Here is a 26,792-nt window from a genome sequence, read left to right as displayed (position 1 = left end):
AGGTCTAAAGGAGCAGGGGAAGTGGGAGGGGTAGGGGAAAGGAAAGAAGGGAAAAGAAAAATATGAGAAATGGAAACAAAATCTTTGCAAATAGGGAAGGGTGGAGGGGGTGAAGGGAGGGCAGGGGAAGGGGAAAAAAAAATAAGAACCAAGATACTCATGTAATGGTACAAGATTCCAATGATGTATGTAAATGTATTTTATACCTAAAATGTACCAATAAACTTAATGGGGGGAAAAATTGAGTGAAATCCTTAAATATGACCAGCTTGGCAATGTGTGTGTACTTTTTTTTTTTTTTTTTTTTTTGGTACCGGGGATTGAACTCGGGACCTTGCTTTTGTGAGGCAGGCAGCGGCACCACTGAGCCAAATCCCTGGCCTCTGGCAATGTGGTTTTTTACCTCAGTAAGAATTGTTTGGTGTGAGGATTCATATACCTTATTTTCAGAAGGACTAAGAGAACAAAGGATTGATGTTCATTATACCAAAAAAAATAAATTAGTAAATATGAGATTGGACTGGCTACTTCTGTTTGATCAAATCTGTTTATATAATTATTTTCCTGATTATAGAGATTGGGTTAAGAAGAAATGTGTGGGAATAATTATTAACTGTTAATTTAACATTCCTTAAAACCCTTCCATTTCTTCCTTAATTTGTATGTGTATATTGCAGTTGAGTGTGTGTTTGTGTGGAGGGGCATTCTCAGAAGGAAGCAGCTAAACTGTTCCAAGGCATAAAATGAGAAACAGTATGGAAAGTTCCAGTCCCAGCTTTCCACAGAACCAGAGAAATACATAAAGAACATTAGGCTTCACCTGTTGGGGGGCGGGGGCGGTGAGAACCTGATGCTAGTGCCTTTGGTGACCTCATTCCCATAGAATAGTTATTCTAAATGCTTTAACTAAGTAGTAATGTACAAATTTTGAATTTAGCACTTTATTCTTGATAAGGTTTGGTGTTTAGCAGAAAAAAGACTCAATAGCTTTAAAAAGTGAAATATTTTATTCTTTTTGTTGTTTGGGGATTTTCTGATTAAGAAGCAAGGTAAAAAAAATCATCCATCCTTCTGTTATCTGGGCCATCACAACGTAGTGGGTATAGTATGAGAAAAGTCTTAGATCATCTTTGTAGCTTCTCTCCAAAGATTACATGTGTATGTTTATTGGATAATTTTGGTATTTAAATGTATAGAATTACAGAAAGATCTGATTTTAAATGATGATCAGTTAGCTAATTTGGACCTTCTATTTTCACTGCTGTCACGTTTTTTCTAGTTATTTTATTTCCATTCACTAATTTGAGCTGTATACTGTCTTTTAAGATAATAAATGCTACCTTGAGCAATTATATATTCTGACTTTGTACTGGCTATAAGAACTGTTAATGTTATGGTCTCAGATGTGATAATGAAGTATGGAATAAACCCATAGCTCTTAGTTTCTTGTGATATTTAAAGAGAATATTATGAAATTCTTTTCTTTCTCTGCTATAGATTGGTTGTGATCGTAGCAAAAACCTTGTGGACATTTGTAGAGAGAGGCAATTCCAAGCCTTTGTCTGTGATGCATTGGCAGTTCCAGTTCGCAGTGGGTCTTGTGATGCCTGCATCTCCATTGCTGTTATTCACCATTTTGCAACAGCGGTAAGTATTGTTTTTTCCTCTCCAAGAACTTATAACGAACATGGCAGGAAAAGTTCATGGATTTTACTAGTTTTGAATTCTGCTTTAGCTTTTCATCTCTTTCCATTTCTTTTCTTATCATACAATCTGTCCTCCTTTGTAAGAGAGCCTGTGCAATGAAGATTGGCTACATGGGAGTAATGTTTCCCTGCACAAACCTGATGGGATTCTGTGCCTTTATTGCTGCATGTTTTAGCCCCTTTCTACCCCACATCTCATTCATTTCTAAATGCTTTCCTTCAAACCCTGTCACCAAATTTTAGCTGGAGGAGACTGAGCTCATCAGCTCTATACCTCTTGAGTGTGCTTCTCAGATTGATCTCTTCTCTGTCTCTCTTTCTTGTTTTTCTTTCTCATTCCTTCTGTCACTGGCATGTGATTTTACTTCTTCCTATTCTGTTCCTTTCCTATTCTTTCTTCAAAACTCTGTCTTATTTATGTGGTAGTAGTATATTCACTCTTTCAATGTTTTTAATTTTAAAATAAATAAATTTAATATTTTACATCTCCCTTAATGGGGTGTACCACTTATTTTTCCTTTTCTCTCCTAATCTATACAAGAACTGTATAGCCCGCTCTTTTTGTCACTGGCAGTTTCAGTAGACCTAATGGCCTTAACTGAATTTGTATTTTTAAAGTCAGAAAATCTCCTGTGTCATTTGTTTCTTTAATCACTGGCTCTTTATTTATTAATGGTAACTGAGAGATTCTGCTGGGCTATAGCATACAGTATAAAGGGATTCTTTATAGCAAAAGCCACTAGCAATCAGAACACTTAGAAGAATAAATCAACAGAGAAAGGCTTGCAAGCAGCAGCTATACCAGCAAATTTTAAAATCTTGATTTGGAAGAAATGTTTGACATACTTTGGTCCTTTCAACCACAGCTCACTTAATGGCAGTGGACTATCTTCAAGTTATAAAAAAAGTAACATACATAGATATATCTATATCTGTTTTTTGTTGTTGTAAATATATGTTGGATCCTCTTAGAAATTTATCATATCTATCTTTCTCTCCATATTTCTTGTCATTTATTTAAAAATAATTAATTGACCACATGCAAAAGAATCAGATTGGGTCCTTATCTTATGGCATATTGAAGAAATAACTCAAACTGAATCAAACACCTATACATGAGCTAAAACTAAAATTCTTAAGGAAATATAGGAGAAAAGCTTCATGACATTGAATTTTGGCAATGATTTCTCATATATAATGCTAAGCTTAGGCAGCAAAGGATAATATAGATAAATTGGATTTCAACATCAAACAATACTATCAATAATGAAAAAATGCAACCCTAAAAATGGGAGAAAATATTTGCAAATCATTTATCTGATAAAGAATATCCAGAATATACACAGAATTCCTGAAATGCAATGAAAAACAACCCAATTTAAAAGAGATGAAGGACATAAATAGATGTTTTAACCAAGAAGATATAAAAGTGGCCAATATGCACATGAAAAGATGCTCAGCATCACGAATCACTAGGGAAATACAAATCAAAACTACAGTGAAATAGCATTTCACATACATTAGGATGGTTCTTATCAGAAATAAAAAAAATAACAAGTGTGAAGATGTGGAAAAATTGAGCACTTCCAGTGAAATGTAGAGTGATGCACCCATTGGAGAAAACAATATGGCATTTCCTTAAGAAATCAAACAGAATTAGCATATGGTCTAGTAGCAATTGCACTTCTAGGTATTTACCCAAAACTGTTGAAAGCAGGGTAGCTATTTGTACAGTCATGTCCATAACAGCATTATTCATAGTAGCCAAAAGATGTAAACAGCTCAAATGTCCATCAATGTATGACTGGTTAAACAAAATGTGGTTTATTCAAATAAGGGAATATTATTCAGCTTTAAAAGGAAAAAAGAAATTCTGATACATACTACAACATGGATGAACCCTGATGACAATTATATTAGGTGAAAAAGCCACATACAAGGGGGCAAATATTGTAAAGTACCTATATGAAGTACTTAAAATAGTTCAATTCATGAGACAGAAAGTAAAATAGTTGTCACCAGAGGCTTAGTGGAGGGAGAGTGGGGATTTACTATTTAACTGGTACAAAGTTTCAGTTTGGGATGTTAAAAAAGTGCTGATGATGAATAGTAGTGATGATTGCACAACAGTGTGAGTCTAATTAATGTCACTGACTTTGATATTTAAAATGGTTAAAATGTTGAATTTTATGTCATGTATATTTTATACCACAGTAAAAAGTAATTCATTGAAAATCAGTTTTGGGCCAGGTGTGATGGTACATGGCTATAGTCCCAGCATTCTAGGGGCCTGGGGCAGGAGGATTGAAAGTTGGAGCCTAGCCTCGGCAATTTAGGGAGACCTTGTTTCAAAATAAAAAATAGAAATGGCTGGGGTGTACCTCAGTGGGAAAGCCCTGGTTCAATTTCCAGCAGCACCACAATAAAGAAAGAAAGAGAGAGAAGAAATTAATCAGTTTTGTGCTGGTATTAGGAGAATACAAGATGGAGAAGACCAAGTCCTTGCTTTCATAGAACTCATAGTCAAGTAGAGCAGGCAATCATTGATTTATTGGTTTGGATTTATATGTTGTTTGTTGGATGCCAAAATAATGATTGATTTGGACTTTGAGAGACATTAAAAGATCTTACAGCCCATATACCATATAGTTCTTATGGCACTGTGGAAGATGATTTAGAATAGGAGGCAAGCCTGAATATGTAAAGGCTGTTTTAACAGTGCAGGTGTCTGGAGACAATGAGGCAAGGAAATTGAAGTACTAGTGGTAGAGTTCTAATGCCTTATACTTCATCCCATCACTGCTACAGTGTTCTTTCCAATCTGCCTGATTGCAGACTATCTTTTTAAATTCATTTTACCTTCTGGTGCCTGTATCCTTTTACCTAACACAACTGCCTTTACCATGTTGAATTATTTTTTTCCTTTGTGACCTTGAGCAGTAATTTTAGTGGTCTTTGAATACTAAGATTTCTCATATGTAAAATGAAGATGACAAGCCAGTCATGGTGGCACACACCTATAATCTCAGCACTTTGGGAGGCTGAGGCAGAAGGATTGCAAGTTTGAGTCCAGCCTGGGCCATTTAGTGACTCAGTGAGACCCTGTCTCAAAATAAAAAATAAAAATAAAGGCTGAGGATATAGCTCAGTGTGAAAGCCCTGGGTTTAATACCCAGTATCATAAAAAAAAGAAAAAGATATAACAATAGCCTCATAGGGTTATTGTCAGAATAAATGAGATAACATGAAAAGTGCTTATCTTATAAAATGATCTCACCTTATATTTTTAGTTTGAAAAATCAATCCCAACTCCTTAGACCCAATTTAGAAAAATCGTCACAGTTTTCTCCGATTAATTCAGTTCTGTATAAATTATTCATGCTGAAAATGCTCCTTCCTTTTTTAACACATAATCTGAGATTATTTCTTGGGCTTTTGGGACATCTTGAATAGACCATTTAGATGCTTTAATACAGGGTAACTTTGACAATTAAAGAAATTATGTAGGCCGTTGTGAAGGCAGGCCTATAATACCAGCCCTCTGGGAAACTGAGATGGGAGGATCTCCAATTTGAGACCAGCCTGGGCAACTTACCAACTTAGTGAGACTCTGCCTCAAAAATTAAAAAGGGGCTGGGGATAATAGCTCAATGTGAAGACCCTGGTTTAAATCCTCAGTACCACCAAAGGGGAAAAGAAAACAAAAAAACAAAAAAACAACAACAAAAAAGAAAGAAATTATGTAAGACTAACAGGGCTGTGAAACTGGAAGGATCAATTTTTATCAGTTATATATGTGTTTGTATATATACATTTCAAATATGAGTTCTCTTTGATTAATAGCTTTATATCCTTAATGTATTTTATTATTATACTTTTCCTCCTCTGTTGGCTTGCTGGTTAGTCTTTTATAATTTTTAAATGATTATTGTAGGCAGTAGAATACATAGCCTAGACATTACAGTGTACCTGAAATTGGTATGTTTACACCTTCCTAAAAATGTAAGACTATCATTAATGACAATAGCCCCCTTCTGCCTTGTAGTGTGTTATCATTATGTATTGTTTTTAGCTTTGAACATACATTTATCTCTCTTCATACTAGTTACCCTTCTGGATGTTCTTCCTTTTTTCCTGCTTCATGGTTTCAAAGTGACTAGGTTTCTATTAGTTGAATTCTCTTTGCTGTTTTCATTAGTGTACATGTATTGCTGACAAATTTTCACCTTTTGTATACCTGAAATCTCTTTATTTTGCCCTTATTTTTTTAAAGGTTATTTCGACTAGATCTTGAATTCTAGATTCACAATGTCTTTTATATTTTCCATCCTTTTCATTTCTGTACTTCAATCTGGGTAATTTATACTGGTCTGAATTCTAGTTCAATAATTCTCTGTGGAGATGTGTCTAATTTGCTATTAAATTAATTGATTGTTTTTTCTCTTTGAGAATTTGTATGTGAAATCTGAATATATTTTATGTCTTCATTGAAATTCTTTTTTCTAGTTTTGTGTACATATTAACCATTGTTATTTTAAAGTCTTTGAAGGTTTATTTCTATGATCTTTATTTCTGGCTTTCAGTTATTTGGTCATAATTTTTTAAAACATACTTTATTTTTAATTAAATTCTGAATATTTTGTATTTAAAGGTTTAGCTACTTTCATTTTCTTTTAAAGAGGATTAAATTAGGACACACAGATAAGGTGTAAGCATATTACTTTAATCTTATAAACAATTGGTTTTGCTTTATTAGGGATGATTTATGTCCATTTTATTTTTGTCCCTACTTCTGGAATGTGGCTCTTCTAGGTTCCAGTTGAAAGCCTGTGGTATATTCCAATGGTATTACACCTTGGCAGACCTTAAACTTCAGTGTCTGTCTAGTTAGCATTGTTTGGCTAATAAAATCTATTTAGCTTCCTAACTTCCCAGCTGTTCCTCTGCTGGGTGTCATAGAATTTCACACACTATTCATGTAATTTAGGAACTGGAAAATGTCCTAAGGGAGTTTGCATATAGACTTTTGGAATCACTTGCCTGTAGTACTTGTTTTATTCATTGTTCTGCCCCCTAATTCCCAACTGCTTTGACTCCCCTACTCTCTGTTCCCTATTTCTTTGTACCAGGGAGACTTGTGTTTTCTGCTGACGTTTTCTTCCCCTACAATGTCAGTTATCAAATAACCTCAGGTAAAAGCTGGCATAAATGTAGAGCTCACCTTCTAGCTGGAATTTAATTCCCTCTGTCAGGAATTTTAGCTTTCAAGTTCAGCCTGCAGTGTTTGCTCTGCAAAGCTTCTGAGCAGTTGTTTTATGTACAGGTTGAGCATACTTAATCTGAAAATCAGAACTGCTCCAAAATTCAAAACCTTTTGAGTAGTAGCATGACACTACTCCACACTTTACTTTGTGTGATGGGTCACAGTCAGAGTGGAGGTGCTAAGACTATTATATAAAATTCCTTCAGGCTGAATGTGAAACAAATGATCTTGGGGTTTAGACTTGGATCACATCCCCAAGATACCTCATTGTATGTGTAAAAATATTCCCGAATCCGAAAATCTGAAACATCCTAAGCATGTCAAATAAGAGATATTCAACCTGTGTTTCCTCTAGCCTTTGTGGTGGGAAAAGTAATACAAACTACTTTAAAACTATAAATAGAAATCTCCATGATGTAGTTTATATAATTTCTTTGTAAACAAGCATTATATAAACAGTGATTCACCTAGGAGTGCCTCATATTACTGCCCACAGACCTGTAAGGAATCAGCAGATGTTTCATGTATCCTAGCTGGTCAAGAAAAGTCACAGGGAAGAATAACAGAAATAAAATGTTCTTTTCCCTACTTCCTCAGCATTTTTTTGTTTAAAAAAACAAGATGCCCTCCCCGTTTAATATAAAATGTTTGGTGGCCTGGTGTTACATTTAACATATGAAGCATTCCTAAGACTCATGTATTGAAGGCTTAACTCCCCAGTGTAGCAGTGTTCAGAGGTGAGTACTAGAGGGGTGACTGGATCATGTGGATACTGAATGGGCTGTTGGGAATTGGTGCCCAGCTAGAGGAAGTAAGTCACTAGGGGTGTGCCTTTGAAGGGTATATCTTGTTTCTTGTCTTTCTCTTTGGCGCTTTCTCTCTCTCTCCCCCTCTCCCTCTCTCCCTCTCTCTCTCTCTACCCCTCTCCCTCTCTCTCTCTCTCCCCCTCTTTCCCCCCTTCTCTCTCCCTACCCCTCTCTCTCCCTCCCCCCTCTCCTCCTCCCCCTCCCTCTCCCTCTCTCTCTCTCTCTCTCTCCTCCTCCACTAAGCCCTTCCACAGCGATGATTTGCCTTAGCTTAGGCTCACTGCAATGGAGCCAGCCATGGACTGAAACCTCTGAAACAATGAGCCAAAATAAATCTGTCCTCTTCTAGGTTGTTTTTCTCAGATATTTTTATCATAGTGAAAAGAAGTTGAGTAACATACCAAGGGATGTAGCTCAGTGCTAAAATGTTTGCATAGCTTGCATGAGGCCCTTCATGAAAGAAAGAGAAGGGGAGAGTCGGGAAGGGAAGGAGAAAGAGAGAAGGAGAGAAAGAAGGGAGGGAGGGGATTTTCCTAGATTTTCTTACTGTTGATTCTAGTTGAAAACAGTCCTATAGTTAGTTATATTTTTCCATGTCCTCTCTGTATCTCCTTCAGGTTAATTAAATGGCAATTTTTGTTTGTTTGTTTTCTTTATTAGGAGCGTAGAGTGGCAGCTCTCCGAGAAATTGTTCGACTCTTAAGACCTGGTGGAAAGGCACTCATTTATGTCTGGGCAATGGAACAAGAGCATAATAATCAGAAGTCCAAGTATCTTAGAGAAAACAGAATTAGCCAGGAGAAGAAAGAGGAGATAAAGTGTGATAAATCCACACAAGGATTGCTTGAGCAGAAATCTGACATTGGCAGTCAAAACTCAGCATCTTCTGTCCTCTCCATTGATTACATTCAGGAGAAAGAATCCAGTTCAAAGACAGTTACTAATTCTGAGCTGCCTATTCATACTAACAGGACTTCTTTTCATTCTCAAGATGTACTAGTTCCCTGGCATCTTAAGACAAAGACTGGTAAAAACAAACCTGTTGAGCCCTTTGGTTCTGTAGGATCCTGTGACCCAAGTCCTGTGTTTCATCGGTACTACCATGTGTTCCGTGATGGAGAATTGGAAGCTACCTGCCAGACTTTGAGCAATGTCATCATTCTGCAAAGCTACTATGATCAGGGAAACTGGTGTATTATTCTTCAAAAGGTCTGATTATGTCTATGAGCATGTCATATGTAGAGAAGAAATACTAGGCTTTTAAAAAAAATTTTTTTATTTTTATTTTTTGGTACTGGGGATCAAACTCAGGTCCTTGCACTTGCGAGGCAGGTGGCGGAACCACTGAGCTAAATCCCTGGCCCTCAGCTTTTTTTTAACAGGAGACTAAATTAATTGCCCCTTTAATTAAAGAAAAGAACTTGGAAATGTACAAAAGGAGAGGTCCTTAGGACACATTCAGTCTGATACTGTTTACTGATTTCATAAATGTAGGTTTCTCCTACAGTCCAACTAAGGATGGTGTTTAAAAGTAATTGAAGTAATTTGTGAAGCGTTTGGGATCCTTGCATAATATTACCGCATTGTGAAGATGATCTTTTGATATAAAATGTTATTGAAGGACCTTAGTAAAGTAATACAACATTTTAATAAAGATAATATTCCTGAAGTTTTATCTATGACTATTAGCTTCTTAAAGTCATAGCCATGATTTTATCATCACATTTTATTAGCATGTGACTTAACACATGGGTGCTCGGTAAAATTTTAGTTAATACCCATAAGTTAATAGGAGCTTCATTCACCAAGTATTTATTAAATCCCTATCATGTACCAGATGCTATTTTAAGTACCAGGGATGGAACAGTGAACAGAAAGAACAGAGGCTGGGGATATAGCTCAGAGGTAGGGTTTATCCTTGGCTTGTGTGAGTTCCTGAATCTAATCCCTACCACTGTAAGAAACGAAAAGAAGAAAACCCTTGCACTCATGAAGCTTACATTCTAGAGGGACAGATAGACAATAAGTAAATAAATAAATACTGTGGGCAAGATAGTGGTAAATATCATGAAAAAATAAAATACCATGGGAAGATTATCTTATAAATGGCTGAAATAATTATTAGCTCTGACTAATTTATTACCAAGAGTTAAGTGGTATTCCTAATTCATTGATCTAGGTGTTAAGAGACAACCTGAATAAATTATGGTTGCCTGGACAATTACATATCTTGCTATTAATGTCAATGATGTACCATCTCCAAGTATCAAACTTCCAGAATATGTTATTATTAATAATAGGTCTTAAATGAGATAATGAACATGTTGTCATGGAATTTCCATGCAAGATCAAGATATACTGTTCACTCCAAATGAATGTTTACGATTCATGATATTAGAAGAAAGACTATAGGGTGAAAAATAGTTTTATTTCCAACATAAATTCTAGGACTTCACATTAAAATTTGAAGTATGATCCAGGCCAATAAATTTTAGAATGTAGATGAAATACATAATTTTCTAGGAAGATGAAAAATATTAAAATTGACTCAGGAAAAAGAAAAGATATTCAAAATAGCACAATTTAGAAGTTGGCTCTAGAATCAGAGTTCCTGAAAGTTGAATTCTAGATCTGCCATTTAGTAGCTGTGAATTTGGGTGAATTTCTTAACTTTTTGTAAAATTGGGAGAGTTGTTAGGAAAATTCATTGAAATAATACTTGTGTAGGAGTTCTATTATGTCAGGAATATAGTATGCATTGGGGAAATGTTTCTTATTCTACCCCTTAAGATGGCCTAGAGGAGTTTTAGGTAGTGAGTGGTACCAAGTCTAATCTGTTAATTATATAATAAAATATGTATATATGCCTGTTCTTGTCAATTAAGGCAGATGTGTCAAGATCTCCTGCAATGATTATGGAATCTGAAATTTAGTCATATGTGTTGTAGTATCATGGCAATTTTATGCCTGTTTATATTTTAGCATCTGACTTCCTAAACACCCTCCCTGGCTGCTGTGTGGAGATTAGACAGTAAAAGGATAATGGAAGTTGGGGGACCAGTGAGGAGGCTTTTGCCTCCTAACCTCCATAATGCAGATGGGAGATGATTGGATTGCAAGTGTGATAGTGGAGGTAGTGAGAAATAATAGGGGTTTGACTATAAAATTTGGAGGTAGAACCCTCAGGATTTCTGATAAGTTGGATATAGGTGTGAGACAATAGAAGGAGTCAATAAGGTTCACATCTGTGTGTGTGGAACTCCTAGAGCAGTGATGGTGAACCTTTTAGAGTTTTCAGTGATACAGCCCACTGCAGCACGTGTGCCATAGGTTCACCACCACTGTCCTGGAGTGTGTCTCGTGGAGTTGTCATTCTTTAGTTTAAATGTAGTTTTGTTTTGTCTTGTCCTTTTATTCTCCTCTTTCCTTTTAGGCATGGGTCTGCTATGGTGCTACTTGGAGCTGATCTTCCCGATAATATATCTGCAGATAAACCCAGCAATTATTTTGAGCTCAGATATGCCATGGACTATTGGGCAGCAGGATGTGCAGTCAGTGCATGAAAATAGAAAACTGGAATGCAAGGCAAGGATTGTGATCATAAATTCCTTCAGGGACCATTAGAGCGAGACAAAAACACATTCAGGGATTCCAAATCATTGTAAGCAATGGAAAGGGAGGTGATTGATGCCACTTTATTTTCAGTAAATCCCTAAAAATGAACTGATTTCCCAAGAAGAACCAGGCATGCATGAGCATAACCTTCAAATACCCTTTATAGAAACAAGGGGGAAATACATGATGATGAAAAAAGAGAGTTAAGAGCTTTATTGCTGCCTTACCTTCTGACATAGCTCTATTTACAGTTCCCCCAAAACTTAAGAAATATGTGTGAAGAGGGGAAAAACAGGATGTTTTATCAGACCAGAAAGTTTCATTGTCTTCACTTTTGCAAAAGCAACTACAGTTGGGAGAAAGCATCTAATTCATTTTTTTAAGAACGTCTACTCTGGCTTTTTTAGTTTCCAGCAAGGAAAATCAGTCATTTAAGGAAATGAAAGCCCTTAAAAGCTGTTTTAAAGGAACAACATGAAAGCTAAGAGATTTCTGTCAAGTTAAGCCTGTGGTCCATGAATACACTTCCAAGGGTTTTTGAAATGACCTGCAGTTATATGCAAAACTTTCTATGTCGTTGCATGTGTACATCTTCTTTGCAAGAGGGTCCATATATTTGTCAGCTTTCCACAAAAGTTTAGATCCAGGTGTGATCTTCTCTTGCTTATGCTCATGTGATTTAAAGACAGCCTGAGTCTAAGCACAGGATGTAAAGGTGCTGCCTGGATTTTTGCAGTATATAAGCTTCCAAATGTGACCAGCATGTGTGTGTGAAGGGGTGGTATATCTCGGTGATTATTATCTGGGAGCAGTCCCTAACCCAGCCCTTTAGATCCTACATGGAGAAAGGATTATAAGTACAAACTCAAAGAGTATGTGGTGTATTTAAGTTTTATCTGTAATTATTAACCTTGGACAGGGATAGGAAACATAAGGTAAGTGTTAACCAGGATACTGTGGATCTTCCTTCACGAACCTTCCTTTTCTTTTTTCTTGATAATAAATATAAGAATCCATACTTATAAATGTCCCTGTTAAGTATAAAGTAATGAAACATCTACACTTTGAGGCAGACCAGAGGAAACAGTAGTTTAAAAAAATTTCACAGATTTGTCACTGGTTACTAGAGTGTATAGATATAAGATTGTTAGTATCTCTTGTACTGACCTGTTGTACTACCGTGGTGGCAGAGGAATTGTATGCCAGTTGCTTTAGGCTTGGGCTTGTACCTAACTGTATAGCCAGGGCAATGGAATTCTTTGAATGGCTTCAATCTATCAGACTCTTGTGTACCTTTGAATATCATAAGTCTCACACAAACTATGAGAAAATTGGGAAATTTGGGAATTGAAAATTCCCAAAGGATATTTGGGTTATACTAACCAGAATGTCAGCTGGGCTACCATAAGCAAGGAATTTTATATTGCTCTAAATCTGCTCTAGAAAAAAAGGATACAAATGAATTCACACTATACAGGCTTGCAACATTGACACATTATAGATTTCTGGTAAAGCAGAAATGACGCGGCAACATCATTTGGCCAGGATCATTATACCCACAAGAGTAATAGTGATGTCTACACTGATAGGAGGAACAATAGGAACTACTTTGGTTGAAAGCAGCAGCTAGAAAGACTTCAGTGCCCAGTGATGACAGCAGGAGTAAAGATGATAGCAGTGTTCCCCCCAAGGAGATCTCAAACTTGTGAGGAGACCTCAATATCCTTAAAGAGCTTTGTGGTCACTCCTCTTTAAATCTAGCTGAAACTGATGCCAACAAACTTTAAATGGCATTGGGGATAATTGGGTCCCCAGGTGGCAAGGGCTAATTGATGGCATTTAATCACCAAAAAGTAAGTTGAGTTATCACAGTGGATAGTGGAATTAACTGACTCCCAGAGACCTGTGGCATTTGTCTAGTTCACTATGGTATTCCTAAAAAGAAACAGAAAAGAATCTACTAAATTCTTGATATGTACAAGTAGAAACATTCTTAGATTCAAGTCTTAGCTTGAATCACCAAAACAGAGTTACAGTCCATAGATCAATTCCCATAATTGAGGCAGTTTATAGACCCTGAACCCTTTGAATGAACGATAGCTTGGGTCCTTTTGAGAGGTACCTTACTACATTGTCAAAAACTTTATCCTGTTAATATTTCTCCCAAATATCTGTAAAGTGACCTATGAGCTTTAGCCAGGGTGACTGTGCGTTGGAGAAAAGGAAATCATCAGCCTTTGTTAGACTACTGGACATTGATCCTAATTCCAAGAAACTCAAAATGTCACAAGAGTAGAGTTTTGGGGCAACCCATTCGAGACCCCTCCTGTCTCTCAGGAGCTATTCTTATTCCCCACTACTATTCCCCAATACATTTTCCTACTCAACAAAAAAACTCAAGAAGAGTAGAGTTTTGTAGAGTTTACGTGGTCAGTGGACTTGTAGTACATGTCCATCTCACAGTGGGACTAGTAGATTCTCAAAACCATAAGTGTGGTTATCTCCTTATCGCCTCAGTTCCAGAATGAATAATTGGAGCAGACACACTCAGCAATTGGTTCCCTGACCTGTGGAGTGTGGACTGTTACACAAAAGGCCAAGCAGAAGCATGAAATACCTGCCTAGTAAAGTAGTTAGATAGCAAGCCCATACTCCTTGAGAGATTGCAGAGATTAGTGCCACCTTCAAAGATCAGAAGTGCATGTTCTTAAAGGAGGGAGGAATGGTGAGTCCCACCATATTCCATTTCAATTCATCTTTTTGGCCAGTATGGAATACATATGAATCTTGGAGATGACAGTGGATTACTAGAAACTTAACCACGTGGTTACTCCAAGTGCAGCTGCTGTTTCAGATGTGCTTTTATTATTTGAGAAAATTAACATCCTCCCTTGTTACCTGCTTTGCAACTAAATTAACTACCAAAATATATTTACAACTTGTTTTGCTTTATCTTAGATTATGTTAACTAAATGTTGTATTATTTGAGTAGTTTAAAAGTTAATTATTAGTTCTTTTAGTAATAGGGAGCAAGGCAGGTTTTGGATCCTTGATCTGCACAAAGCACGGATCTTTAATAAATCTGAAATTGTGATTTATTTAGCAATAATGATAGCTCCTCAAGGCCTCACAGAAGGCACACCCTCATGACCAGTTATTCAGATGTCTTCCCAGTCCTCTTCAGCTTTTATTGATTATTTTCTGCCCCATACCACATACAGTCTGGTCCTCAAAATTTAGGACCATGAATTGATTCTGTCTTGTGCTGTTCACAATCGCTTCACATATGTAGGTCACCGAGTCCCTCTGACTACTATTCCTGAATATTTCATGTATTAATCCCCACCCTCTGCTTCAAGCCTCACCTCTCTGTGATTTTCTATACACTGCCAAAGTAAGTTTTATAAAATCTAAAGAACTCTCTCATTAACTGAACAGCGTGACTTCTAATTCTTAACAGTGAAATTCAAAATCCTGTAAATATGAACTTTTCATTAAAGAATATGGAATGTGAAATAAAATAGTCAGTTGGTGTTTAAGAAACAGAGAGCCTATACTCTTAAATTCAGTTTAAACTAGACACAAAGGCTTGGTTGGTATATAGTGCTCTGTCCTCTTTATACATAATGCTACACAGGGAAGTAAAGACTCCCGTAACAAATGAAAATTCTATATGCCTCCAGTTATAGAACAACTTTCTTTATATATCCTGCTTGGGAAATAAATAGACCCAAGAAGTCTTCTTGGATTACACTAAGTTCATACTTTCAAGTCAGGATATTGTCTACATATGACCTATCAGAGTTTATGTTAAATGGAAGTTTCTATCCTGGGTGGCACTAAAATGATACTTTTAGACTTTCAAGGTTGTGAAATTTTATTTTAAATACTTAAGCAGTGTCCTATAGAAGCAGGCCATCCTTTTCTAACCTAAGCAGAGATTTTCTTTCCAGGTGGCCTTAGAACATTGTCGTAGTCAACTAAATAAAATGCCAGCAGAGTCTCTCATGAGAGAAATTTGGTTTGAAAATTCTGAACCAAATGAGTTCCTCCAAAGTCCTTCTGAAATGAAAAAGGCTGTAAGTAACCTCTGTGCTTCCAGGAGAGAAGTACAAAGCCAGCACACCTGTCTCAATTGAAAGAGAGGAAGACTGCACTGACCATTGAACAGACGTCTGCTCAGCCCAGTCTGCTGGTCTGGAAACCAACAGATGGGGTTTTAAAAAAGCAACTTTCACAGTTGCAGAGAAAATGCTCTTGGGCATGAGGGCAGTGATACATACTCACCAAAAAGATTTTTCCTCTCTATTAATTTTTATTGTTGAATTATCATTTTACAAGAGTAAAATGGCCCTTTGGAGGTTTTCCTACAATCTCCATGTGGTGCATAATCATTTAGAGGAGTATTTTTCAAAATGTGACCCCTTTACCACCCACATAAGAACTACTTGGCAATGCCTAAAGAAAGTTAGGTTCCTAGGCCTGTGAGCTGGAATCTCTGAGGCTGGAACCCCAGAGTGCATTTGTCAAGCTCCCTAGGTTTGTGTGTGCTAATGGTGAAAAAGGAATTAATTCTGTTTTAAATATTTCCCACAATAGAATTATAGGGACCAGGAGACCTACCTATTGTGTAATTTACCAATTGTGTGAGCCTTAGAAAAAACTCACATATACTCTCTGAACCAATATTTCCTCATGTATAATTTAGGATAATAAAGCCTCCATTATACAATGAATAAAAAGGATGAAGAAGAGGCTTATGGAAGAACTTAGGAAACTGCAAAGATCTAATTAAATGATAATAGACTGCTGTAACAATAACATTATGTAAGTGGGACAACTTGGTGAATTTAAAGGAAGGCTGTGATAATACTGCATTTGGTTAGGGGAATCAGAGAAGACTTTATAGGAAAGGCATTTTGGCTGGGTCTGGAAGAATGAAAGATTTCAATAGATATAAATGGTTAGAGAATTATGAAGAGGTAAAAGCAAAGTCTGGTTTGACTAGAACAATGGTTCTCTACCTTGTTGCACATCAGGATCACCTGGGGAGTCTTTCAAAATATAGATGTTGGTAGCTGGACATGGCAAACCCAGCACTTGGAAGGGTGAGGCAGGAGGATCGCCAAGAGGTTGAGGCTAACATGGACTAATAGTGACTTCTGGGCCAGCCTGGACTGCATAGCGAGACTCTGTCTCAGAAAATCAAAACAAAAATAGATGTTGAGCCAGATACAAACAGTTTAAAGAAACAATTCAAGAAGAGTGATCTGATGGTGTATACCGAATGGATTGGGGTAGTAGCAGATGAAAGTGCCTATTACTCTGATTTGATCATTACACACTGTGTACATGTACAAATATGTCTCAACATAAAAACAGAAAAAAGAAAGCATGGATAGTAATATTGATGTTGAAATCAGACTATCTCATATTCTTACATAACTTAACCTGTTTGAGCCTTTCTTGCCGGACACATCTGTAAAATGAGAATAATTACAATACCTTCCTTATAGGGTTGTTGGAAAGATTAAGAGTTAAATTGCTTGGTTTGAATAACACATTCACTGAATGTGAGTTTTTCTTCTCTCCCTCTTGTTCCTTATATTGTTCTCTTTTCTTCCCTCTTTCTAATAAGTTGTCATTTAATAAATATACCCTCTCATTTTTCAATTTCTTCTTATGGTTGTTTTCCTGTTAGTGTTTGGTCAGCCTAACCATCCACATACTCAATGTCTCATTCCTAATTATACCCGACTTCCACCCTAATCCTACCAATGATCTTATTACCTGATGTCTGAAGTAGTCAAAATGACACTCTTCAACAGATGCATGCATTTTTAATCATAGCAAGCCTCTAATCTACCTAACCTAAGGCCGGCCCCCGCAACCAAACAGGTGACTGTGATGTCTCCTCCTATAATCATAAAGAAAATCCTCAGGAAAAGCAGATTCATTTTAATAAAATTACAAGTACAGCATAACAAGTAAAGTAAATCTGCTGCAGAGGTACGGGGGCTCATTATGTTACAAGCATATGTGATACAGGACAATGTTGTATAGAAATATGTCACTTAATGTACAATGAACTTTACATGTGAGAAAAAATAGATATATATATAGTGTTCCATTCCCTTTCCTCTTTGATTACAGGATTAAAAATCTGCCAGTTGTAGGTGCAGCCAACCCAGGTACTGGACCAGTTGAAGACTCATCAGGGCAAACAATGGGATTTTTAAACCACTGAGATAGGTGGGATCAGTTGGCTCCAAGCCACATACTAATCCAGTAGAAAGAGCCCAAACAACACTAGTAAGTCACCAAGATCAAGGAAGTTTAGCCAGTTCTTTTCTGATTAGGGCAGAGGTCATGTCAAGGGTCATTGTTAGTATTCTGACAGTGATCAGAATCATATACATCAGGAGAGCCACTCAGTGTAATGTGAGAGATAACAAAAGTGGGGTCCAAGCCCAGAGAGAGGAAAAGGAAAGCCCAGAACCCTCCTTTAACTGACCTGAGGTTCTGGACCAGATTCTAGTTCTATAATCCAGCCCCAGTTTTACCCCAATCTCATCAGACGGATGAGGATGTGAAAGAAAAGCATTCTGTGATCCAGATTAGCACCCACAAATACCAGATACTGGGTCAAGAGTGTCATTGAATTTCCTAATATTTGAAGTAGTTCAAGTATACTGCTAGCTTAGATTTTAAGTATTGGGGCCAGGAATGTAGCTCAGCCATGCAGCATCTGCCTGGCAAGCTTGAGGCCCTGAGTTTGATTCCCAGGACACACACACACACACACACACACACACATTTTTTTAAAATGTCACTAGATTTTAAGTGTTGGGTGAGGTTGAACATGTTGGGGTGAGGGGCAGACTTTTAGTGTTCACAGTAGCCAGAGGGAGAGGGAATATTTTCAAACTGATTCTACCAAGATAATAGAGAATAATGAAAATGTTCAGCATGGTGACATCTCTAACCTTAAAAATCAATAACATTTAAAATTCAGTTAAACACATTAGTTGTTATCTAATGTGAACCAGATGAGGCAAAGGTGATGGAAATGAGGACTTCCAAATCTTTGTTACTGACTTTAACACGTTCATGGTCAGAGAAGCCTCTTGGCCTTTCCTTGAACTTTACCTTCAAGTAAAGATAGGCAACCTTATGTTGAAAAAGAATAAAGATTGACTTAATGTAATGAGTTGCCACACGATTTATCATCCAATCTAGGAGGCTTTCAAAATTTTAAGGGTGCTTGATCTTCTTAACCATCAGGTCAGCAGATATAAATTAAATTGTTCCATGTGAATGGAACATATGGTCATTCTACACACAAAGTATGTTTCAACTTTAAAGACATGCATACTAGTACAGTTGCATGTTACTGTAATAATTACCATTAATTCATGTATGTTACTATTTGTGTTGGGTTTCTTCAGCCTACATGCATTTAAGTGCAATCTTGTAGATTTTCAAGGTTTTTTCAAGATTTTCTTGACTGTTTGATGTTTATCTTACTCACTGACAGAATTTAACCTCTACAAAATGTGGCCTCATATACAGATAAGCATTTTCAAACAAGTTCTCTTATCTAGGCCCATCAACAGTTAGGCCCATCAATCTGTTAAAACTGTTTTTAAAACTTTTGATTTCTTGCAAGACTTAGCATAAGTTCCAAATAAAAGAATTTTGGAAAAGAGTATTTTTAAACTGTAAGTAGGTAAATTCAATTTCTTTCCTTTTGAAAAAAAGGTGTTTTCCGTGTTCATTCTGTCCTGAACATAGATTTGGTCAAGATAGAGCAAAAGGTAGTGAAGTTTGATATTTATTAATAGTAGGAAAAGAACCATGCTGTGCAGAGCAAGTTTGGGCCAATTAAAAGTAGGAAAAGAAGTGCACTCTGCAGGGTGAGGGTGGACCACTGTGAGAGATAACACAGAGGCATTTAAAATTTTTTGATTGACACGTGTAATTGTACATATTTATGAGATACAGTGTGATAATTTGATACCTGTATACAATGTGTAATGATCAAATTGGGGTAATTAGCATTTACATCTCCTTAAACATTTATCATTTCTTTTTTATGGTTCGAATATGTTTGCCATACAAAATAATTACATTTATTTTGGGGGAATTGGTACATATAGAGATCACATCTTAATCATTTTTTGCTTCTCCTTCTCCCTGCTCTGCTCTCTTCCCCAGACCCTCTTCTTATTTCCACAAAGTCTACCTCCCTGTTTCCTATCATCTTTTATTTTTCTCTTTATTTATATTTTGTGTTTCTCATATAAGAGAAACCATGGGATATTTATTCTTTTGTACATGATTCTGAAGATTGACAAAGACAAATAATGAAATATTTATCTTTGTCCTATATAGCTTGTTTTTCAGAGTACCAAGAAGTTGATTAGGGAAACTTTTTTTTTTTTGGATACAGGGTCTTGCTTTATAGTGCAGATTGGCCTTGAACTCACTATGTATCCCAGGCTGGCCTTGAAATTATGGAGATCCTCCTGCCTCAGCCTCCCAAGAGCTGGGATTACAAGCATGCAACACCATGCCTGGCTTGGGAAAGTTCTTTACAGAATAACTCCATCTAAGAAACACAGAGAGAGTGGTAGAATTTGTAAACCACCATTTTATAAGCCCTAAAAAAATGATGGATTTTGATGATTATCAGTGGATGCAAAGCTATTAGGCTGATGGGGACCCTGACAATGGATGAATCCATTTACCAATTTTAACATCGTTATGGTTTATATCTAGATGTCCCCCCAAAGCCTCATGTGCTTACAGGTAGGACTTTGGGAGGTGACTGGATTATGAGAATTATCGCTGACTTGCTGTTAGGATGTGGGGGTCTGATCAGAAAAGGAAGGTCAAAACTGAGAGAAATCCAGGTTAGATTACTTTTAAACTCTAAATCATATATCTTATTTAGTGCATTTGTAATTATTTTGTTTTCAGGATTATGTGCCCTGCTTGTCTTTAGATTGTGTATTAGGTGAACGGCACACTAAATATATGTGTGATTCATTAAAAAAAAAAAAAAAAGGAAGGTCACTGGGGTCATGACCTGGAAGGGTTTGTCTCCCTCCCTGCCTCTGTCCTTCCTCTTTCTCTGCTTCCTGTCTGCCATACCCCTCTGATATGCTGTCCTGCCTTGAAGACAGCCTACTACAGACTGGAAGAATGGTACAAACTGCCAAAATAAACCTTTTCTTTTTTAGTTTGGTGGGGTCAGATATTTGTCTCAGTGACAAGACAAGTGACTGTGATAATCATGAAAAGTAGAACTACTATAAATATGCAAGACATGTAATAGGAACTAGAGAAAAACATTTTTGCAAACAATATTGAACTGAAAAAATCCTGTCAAACCTCTCAGTCTACCAATTTATAGCTGATAAGGGATAAAGATATATAGTAAAATAAAAATTTTAAAAAGGTGCAGTTGGCTAAATCCAGAACATTAGGAATTTGAAAGAAAAGAGACCCAATTCTTCAATAAATGGTATGAAAAATAAAAAAGGGTAAGTGAAAATTGTTACTGATAAAGAGACCTAAGTCTGTCTTCACTTTTTTTTTTTCCCTTTCTTTCCCTCCCTGAACAATTCAGTGCTAAAGTCATTTGGTAGGCTGAGCAAGGTTTGCATCCATGTAGGTGAGTGGTGAGAAGTGGTTCTGAGCATAAACAGGGAAATAAGGGTGCCTGTGTGGTGTGAGGGGCACCTGGAACACGGGTATCAGAGCACAAGCAGGGTGAGAAGTGCATCTGTTTGGGAGAGTGGTCCAGTTTAGGGTATTGCAGCTTGAGTAGGGTAACCTAGGACAGGATGTGAGGGCTGCAGTGGGGAAAGGAGGACTTTCATGCAAAGGAGCAGGTAGTGATGGCAACAGGAAGTTGGTTCCATACTGGATAATTGATCAAATTAATTAAATACAGAAATTAAGTTTATTCCTTTTGGAGAATGGATTCACAAATATGGAAAAAAATTAAGCCAGTGGTGTTCAGAATGAGATATTGGTATGAATTTATAGTTTTCAATAGATAGGTAAATATAGTTATATGTATCTCTGTCATTATCTATACCTGTAGTTCTCCCTAGTTCTGCCCAATTGAGAGGACCTGGGCCTACAGTAAACAATAACCATCAAGAAATCCCCCTATCATTTTATGTTTCAAGAATTGACTTTTGTTTCTGTGTTCTAGGAAACTGTCACAAAGCCTGCTCGTGGAATCCTTCAAACCTGGTTTTTCTAGCCTTGTTTATTCCTCCCAAAAAAAGAAAAGCTCTTTCTGCCTGACTTTGAGAACTTCACAGATCTTAGTTTCAGAATGGTCTCCCTATTACAATTAACCCCTTCTCATATTGCAATAGTCTTTTAAAATAAAGTCTTTCTTTACCTAAATTTGGATTTTTTTTTTTACTTGACATCTTCTGAATGTCATTTTAAATTAAAGTAAACCAGGGATTCTTAGAAAGGTCAAATTCTAGGCTTAAGCAAAGAAAGTAGAAGATAAACATGAATCATCTTCTTGTACTAGAAAGTGAGGAGATACTACAAGAATATGGGTACCTGTTCCACAAGACAAAGAAATCACCTTGAGGGGGCTCTCACTGGCTAAACCTGGAACAATTTGAGAATCAAAATAATACCAATAATTTATTATCTCACTGAGTAAAAGAGGAATCCACTATCTTGAGCTCATGTGATATAAAAATAAATGGATCATTACAACATTTGATACAGAATTTAGTTTCAAAGAATCACTCTATATAAACTTACAACTTTACAGTGCAGGAGCTTGACAGACTTTATGTAAGTGATCAGAGTGAACAGCACCAGTGATGGAAAGCAGGGAAATGATGCAGTAGCCAATAAGATGCAGTGGGAAGGTGGCTTTACGTATGCAAATCCCACTGATGTTGCCTAATCTGACTCTAATCATAAACAAGTTTCCGTCAAACCCAAGTTGAGTGACACTGAATAAAACAATTGTCCTGCAATCTCCATGAGTTTTTGTAGTTAGTTGTGACCATGTGACTTGACCTACTTCTGGCTCCTAAGATTTAAATGGAAGAACTTGGACTAGATTTTAGGGAAAGCCATCATTTTCCTAAAAAAAATGGGATTGGCTTTGTTGGCGTACTTTTGCCCTTTGGTTCTTTCTCTTTATACCTGTGTCTAATACATGCCATGCACAGATGTGAAAGAATGTGATGTTCTGCTTGTGACTATGAAGCCTAAAGTAACAGACTATGGCAAAGCAGAAAGTGAAACAATCTGGTTCCTTCAGTGCTGCACCAGACTGGACCAGTTACCTTATTACCCTACCTCTTATTTTTAAAAATATGTGATTGGATTTCTATTAGGTGTGGACTAATGTAAACCTACCCAAACCACTTGCTTTTCCCTTTTTGTTTACTATTTCAACATGTGTAGCTCTCCTCTTTGACGCTAACATTTTTTCATTGGCAGTTTTGTGTTGCATTAAATTAAAAATTAATTTATGAAAAATAATTTATGGAAGATTGATTTTTATGATGCTGAGTCGTCATCTTTCTTAAGCACATCATATACCTGCTCATTTGTTCTATCTTTTGAAGCTTAAGATTTTAGTTTTCTTCATATAACTTTGCACACTGGTATAGACTAAATGTGTGTGTTCCACCAAATTCCTTAATTGAAATCTTTTTTTGTTTTGTTTTGTTTTTTTTGGGTACCAAGGATCGAACTCAGGACCTTGTGCTTGCGAGGAAGGCAGCAGAACTTCTGAGCTAAATCCCCACTCCCTTAAATTGAAATCTTATCTCCAATGTGAGGGTACTGGAAGTAGGGGAAGTGGGGGAATCACTCTGGGAAGTGATTAGGTCATGAGGGGCCATACTATCATAAATGACATCAGTGTACTTATAAAAGACCTCTTAAAGAGATTCCTTACCCTTTCTAAATGTGAGAAACAGCAAAAAGACAGCCATCTATAAAACAGGATAAGCTCTTACCAGACACCAGATCTGCCAGCACCGGAATCTGGGACTTCCCAGCTTTCAGAACTGTGGAAAATAAATATTTGTTGTTTCCAATTTATTTAGTTTATGTATATATTTTGGTACTGGGGATCGAGCTTGGGTCCTTGTGCTTGCGAGGCAGGTGGCAGAATCACTGAGCTAAATCCCCAGCCCAAGTTTATATTTTTATTACAGTGGCCAGAATGGACTGAAATACACAAGTTTTCTGTTAGAATCATTACCTGTCCTGTCAGTGATGCAAAGTGGCTAGCACATATTTTTCTGAATCCTGAATCTGAAAAGATTCTAATGCTATGATAAAATCAGTTAAATATGACAAGATTAATTAGTAAATTAAAATTCAATCTTTTAACAAATGAGTGTTTTAAGTACCAACCACGTAAACATTACATGCTTAAGACTTTCAAAGAGTTAAAGTAGAAACTCCTAGTAAAACTTGTACACACACACACACACACACATTTATTTTTATGAAACATGAAAAGAATACTTACCTCAATCTGGTTGATGTTAACTATTTCTGTATCTTTATGGTATCTAGTTTATAATTATTCTCTCCAGCCTTCTCTTATCTTTTATGATTGTAAATATAAGCTTAGTATTTTATATTCTTAAAATACATTGATAAATACTTCAGAATGTTTTATTCTTCATGGAACTTAGTTTTGTTTGGGAGGTACAATGATAAAACAAAGCCGCCCAAATTCCCAAATAGGTAATTGCCCATTATAAGGAAAAATGCTTGGATGAATAAGGAGTAAATATGAGGTCAAAGAAAAAATAAACTCAAAATGTAAACAAGCACGGATAAATTACGAAGCACATTGCAAAATTCACATGGCCCTTTATTAAAAAAAAAAATTTATCAATGCAAAACACTGAATCTTCAAAGCAATTTTGTCCTTCCTGCTAGTTTCCATCTCCTTTTTGGTCAGCCCCCTTTCAGGTCACTCCAGCACAAGTAGGCTAATGTCTGGCGAGAACCAATACTTCAGCGGAAAACTGTAGAGTTACAGACCAGGAACTTTTAACTTTTTGGCGTGTGCGTCCACCTTCTTCCCTTTTGGTGGTGATAGGATTGAAGCCAAGGCCTTCACACTGAGCTACAAACCTAGCCTCTTTTATTTTTTATTTTGAGATAGTCTCGCTAAGCCCCATAATTAACCCTTCTGCCTCAGCTTCTCAGTGTTAGGATAACAGGCATGAGCCACCACGCCCACTCTGCTCTGGTCATTTCAAGAAGACATTAGTGAGAAAGTAGTTCGCTGGGTGCGAGGCGCTTGAGAAAAGCGTAAATTGATATCAACCTTGCTCAAGGCGAACACAACCACAACGATCAGATCAAGAATTACTGCAGGGCTGGGAAAGTAGCTCAGTGGCGCCGCGCCTGGCAAGCGCAAGGTCCTGGGTTCGATCCCCGGTACCGAAAAAAAAAAAAAAAAGAATTACACTGGCATTCAAAATTCCTCTAAAACTGGCGTTAGAGTCTTCACCGGAAATCTGAGCAACTCTCACACCGGTACACCTGCGTATTCTGTTAGAGCAAGCTCCTCTCGGCCCCTTCCTAATCGGAAGTCCCGGTTTATTAAAATACGACAGTCGTAAACTGGGATTTCCTGACGGCTTCCTAACTTTACGACGCCAACAACTATGGCGGCTTCCAGTGGCAGATTTGAAAGTGCGAAGAGTATCGAAGAGCGTAAGGAGCAGACTCGAATTGCCAGGGCTGAAGTGTTGCGTCAGGTACCTTCGTTTTGGGGAAAGTTGTAGTTTCATTCAGAGTTGTAGGAATTGAGGTTACAGGAGGAAACCCACCCGCTCGTTCTCTAACCACTTAAGCATCTCATCTTTTGTGAGTGGATTCCCCCTTAGCAACGCTGGTGTTCTTGTGTATTTCCTGTTTCCTAAATGCTGTGGCAAGTTATATCTGCTCGTTCATTTTTCAGAGAGATCTGTTTTATTTTTTCTTCAAGTTTCTTTGCCTTGTTAAGTCGTCCATTCTTGACATTTCTATCCTTCGGACTGAATGCTTTCTAAGTACTTTGCCACCTCTAACTACTCTGCCAGAGTATTTTTTAGCTTCAGCCATTGTTCCTGCCATATCTGAAGCGAAATTGGTCTTTTTCAGGGATACAAGTAAAGGCACAGTTGAGTGGACAGAGTTTAACGTTTCATTCGCCTTTCTTAGTGTTGGTTGCAATTCCAGACTTGTCAGCCTTCACTGATCCAAACAAGACTTGGAAACTTAGTCTCTCACAAAAGGTTGAGAAACTGTATTTCTCATTAATATTGAGATTGAGAAGGAGGAAGTAAGCTTTTGAATTAACTATCCAAGAAGCTTCTCAGATGTAAAAAAAAATGTGACAATAAAAGGGTAGAGTTGTAGTTGGAGAGCAACGTAGGTTATGGTAACGTCTTTTTTTTTTTTTTTTTTAAATGAAAGGGTTTTTTTGTTTTTGATACAGGGTCTAGTTATGCAGTTCAGGCAGGCCTTGAACTCACTGTGTAGCCCAGCTGGCCTTGAACCCTGCTATTCTCTTGCCTTAGCACGAGTGCTGGGATTACAGGCGTGTGCCACCGTGCCCGGCTAGAATGAGAGCGTTTTAAGAGAGTTTAGATGCAGATGTGAAGGAATCAGTGGAGAAGAGGAGACAGGAATGAGGATTCAGCAGAGAAGAAGTAGAGGAGGCAGAGAAGAGAAAAGATGACCACGGCTGGATTTTATTACTTTATTCTTTTTTGGTACCGGGTATCAAACTAAGGACCTTGCACTTGCGAGGCAGGTGGCAGAACCGCTGAGCTAAATCCCCGGCCCTTACAGCTGGATTTTAAACAGGGAAAGTAGGCTATGAGTCTTGGAGAGGTAAAAGATTGGGACTGTTCCCTGATTTCACCATTTGCATAATACTTTTCATTCTTGTTTCTTTTGTATTTCAAGGTAGATTTTGGAGGGAGTAGAGTTTTTAAGCTGTGTTACATTTTATAGTAGACAGATAAACATTGTTTGAGAAGGACCAAAACCAACTTTGAATTGAGAGGAAGAATTAAGACGCTAGGAACAACTTCCTGGGAAAAACTACCTTTATTCGACCATTGTTGAAAGATAAATAGATGTTAGCAATATGGTCATTTCTTTTTTTGTTGTTGTTATTGGGGATCGATCTCGAGAATATGGTCATTTCTTTTTGGAAAGTTGATTCTTCTTGAGGCATTTTAGGGGCATAGTTATTAGGGCATGAACACTGTATATTGAAGGCATGGAGGTCAGTCTACTAAATGTTGCAAAAGTTTAATTCATTAGCCAAAAAGATTAGCTTGAAAAAGGATTCCAAGCCATATTTGTTGTGGGGAG

General features: G+C 37.1%; 2 protein-coding genes and 1 long non-coding RNA gene across 25 annotated transcripts in view; 2 read left to right on the top strand and 1 right to left on the bottom strand.

The window, feature by feature from the left end:
- LOC110344294 (uncharacterized) overlaps positions 1-24,110 on the bottom strand; it is a 34,028-nt gene extending 9,918 nt beyond the window's left edge. Inside the window, exons 1-2 of the long non-coding RNA XR_002386778.2 lie at positions 23,935-24,110; positions 23,414-23,464 (exon numbers count right to left, since the gene is read on the bottom strand). This is a non-coding gene — a long non-coding RNA (uncharacterized LOC110344294). The remainder of the gene's footprint in view (positions 1-23,413; positions 23,465-23,934) is intronic.
- The window catches only part of Alkbh8 (alkB homolog 8, tRNA methyltransferase), a 118,292-nt gene extending 93,407 nt beyond the window's left edge, over positions 1-24,885 (top strand). For 15 of the 17 annotated variants that reach the window (XM_087212149.1, XM_013076618.3, XM_087212157.1 and 12 more), the window contains 3 exons: positions 1,498-1,647; positions 8,436-8,984; positions 11,209-11,431. In XM_087212149.1, coding sequence (XP_087068275.1) covers positions 1,498-1,647; positions 8,436-8,984; positions 11,209-11,241 — 732 coding nt within the window. In that variant the 3' untranslated portion in view covers positions 11,242-11,431. Of the gene's footprint in view, positions 1-1,497; positions 1,648-8,435; positions 9,451-11,208; positions 11,432-21,618 lie in introns of those variants that run through there. The other 2 variants (XR_015451557.1, XM_087212148.1) reach the window with 2 other exon arrangements.
- A 129-nt stretch (positions 24,886-25,014) lies between these two features.
- Positions 25,015-26,792, top strand: part of Cwf19l2 (CWF19 like cell cycle control factor 2) — a 268,444-nt gene continuing 266,666 nt past the window's right edge. For 6 of the 7 annotated variants that reach the window (XR_015451556.1, XM_087212140.1, XM_087212141.1 and 3 more), the window contains exon 1: positions 25,015-25,183. Coding sequence is in view for 6 of the 7 variants with exons in the window: in XM_087212140.1 (XP_087068266.1) it covers positions 25,091-25,183 (93 nt within the window). In the remaining variant the exon portion in view is untranslated. The remainder of the gene's footprint in view (positions 25,184-26,792) is intronic. The other variant, XM_087212144.1, reaches the window with a different exon arrangement.

Source organism: Heterocephalus glaber, unplaced genomic scaffold (assembly GCF_053883595.1).
Source record: "Heterocephalus glaber isolate CG9 unplaced genomic scaffold, H.glaber_assembly_v1.0 deba00001429, whole genome shotgun sequence".
NCBI classification, from domain to species: Eukaryota; Metazoa; Chordata; class Mammalia; order Rodentia; family Bathyergidae; genus Heterocephalus; species Heterocephalus glaber.
This window is presented reverse-complemented; position numbering and strand designations above follow the sequence as displayed.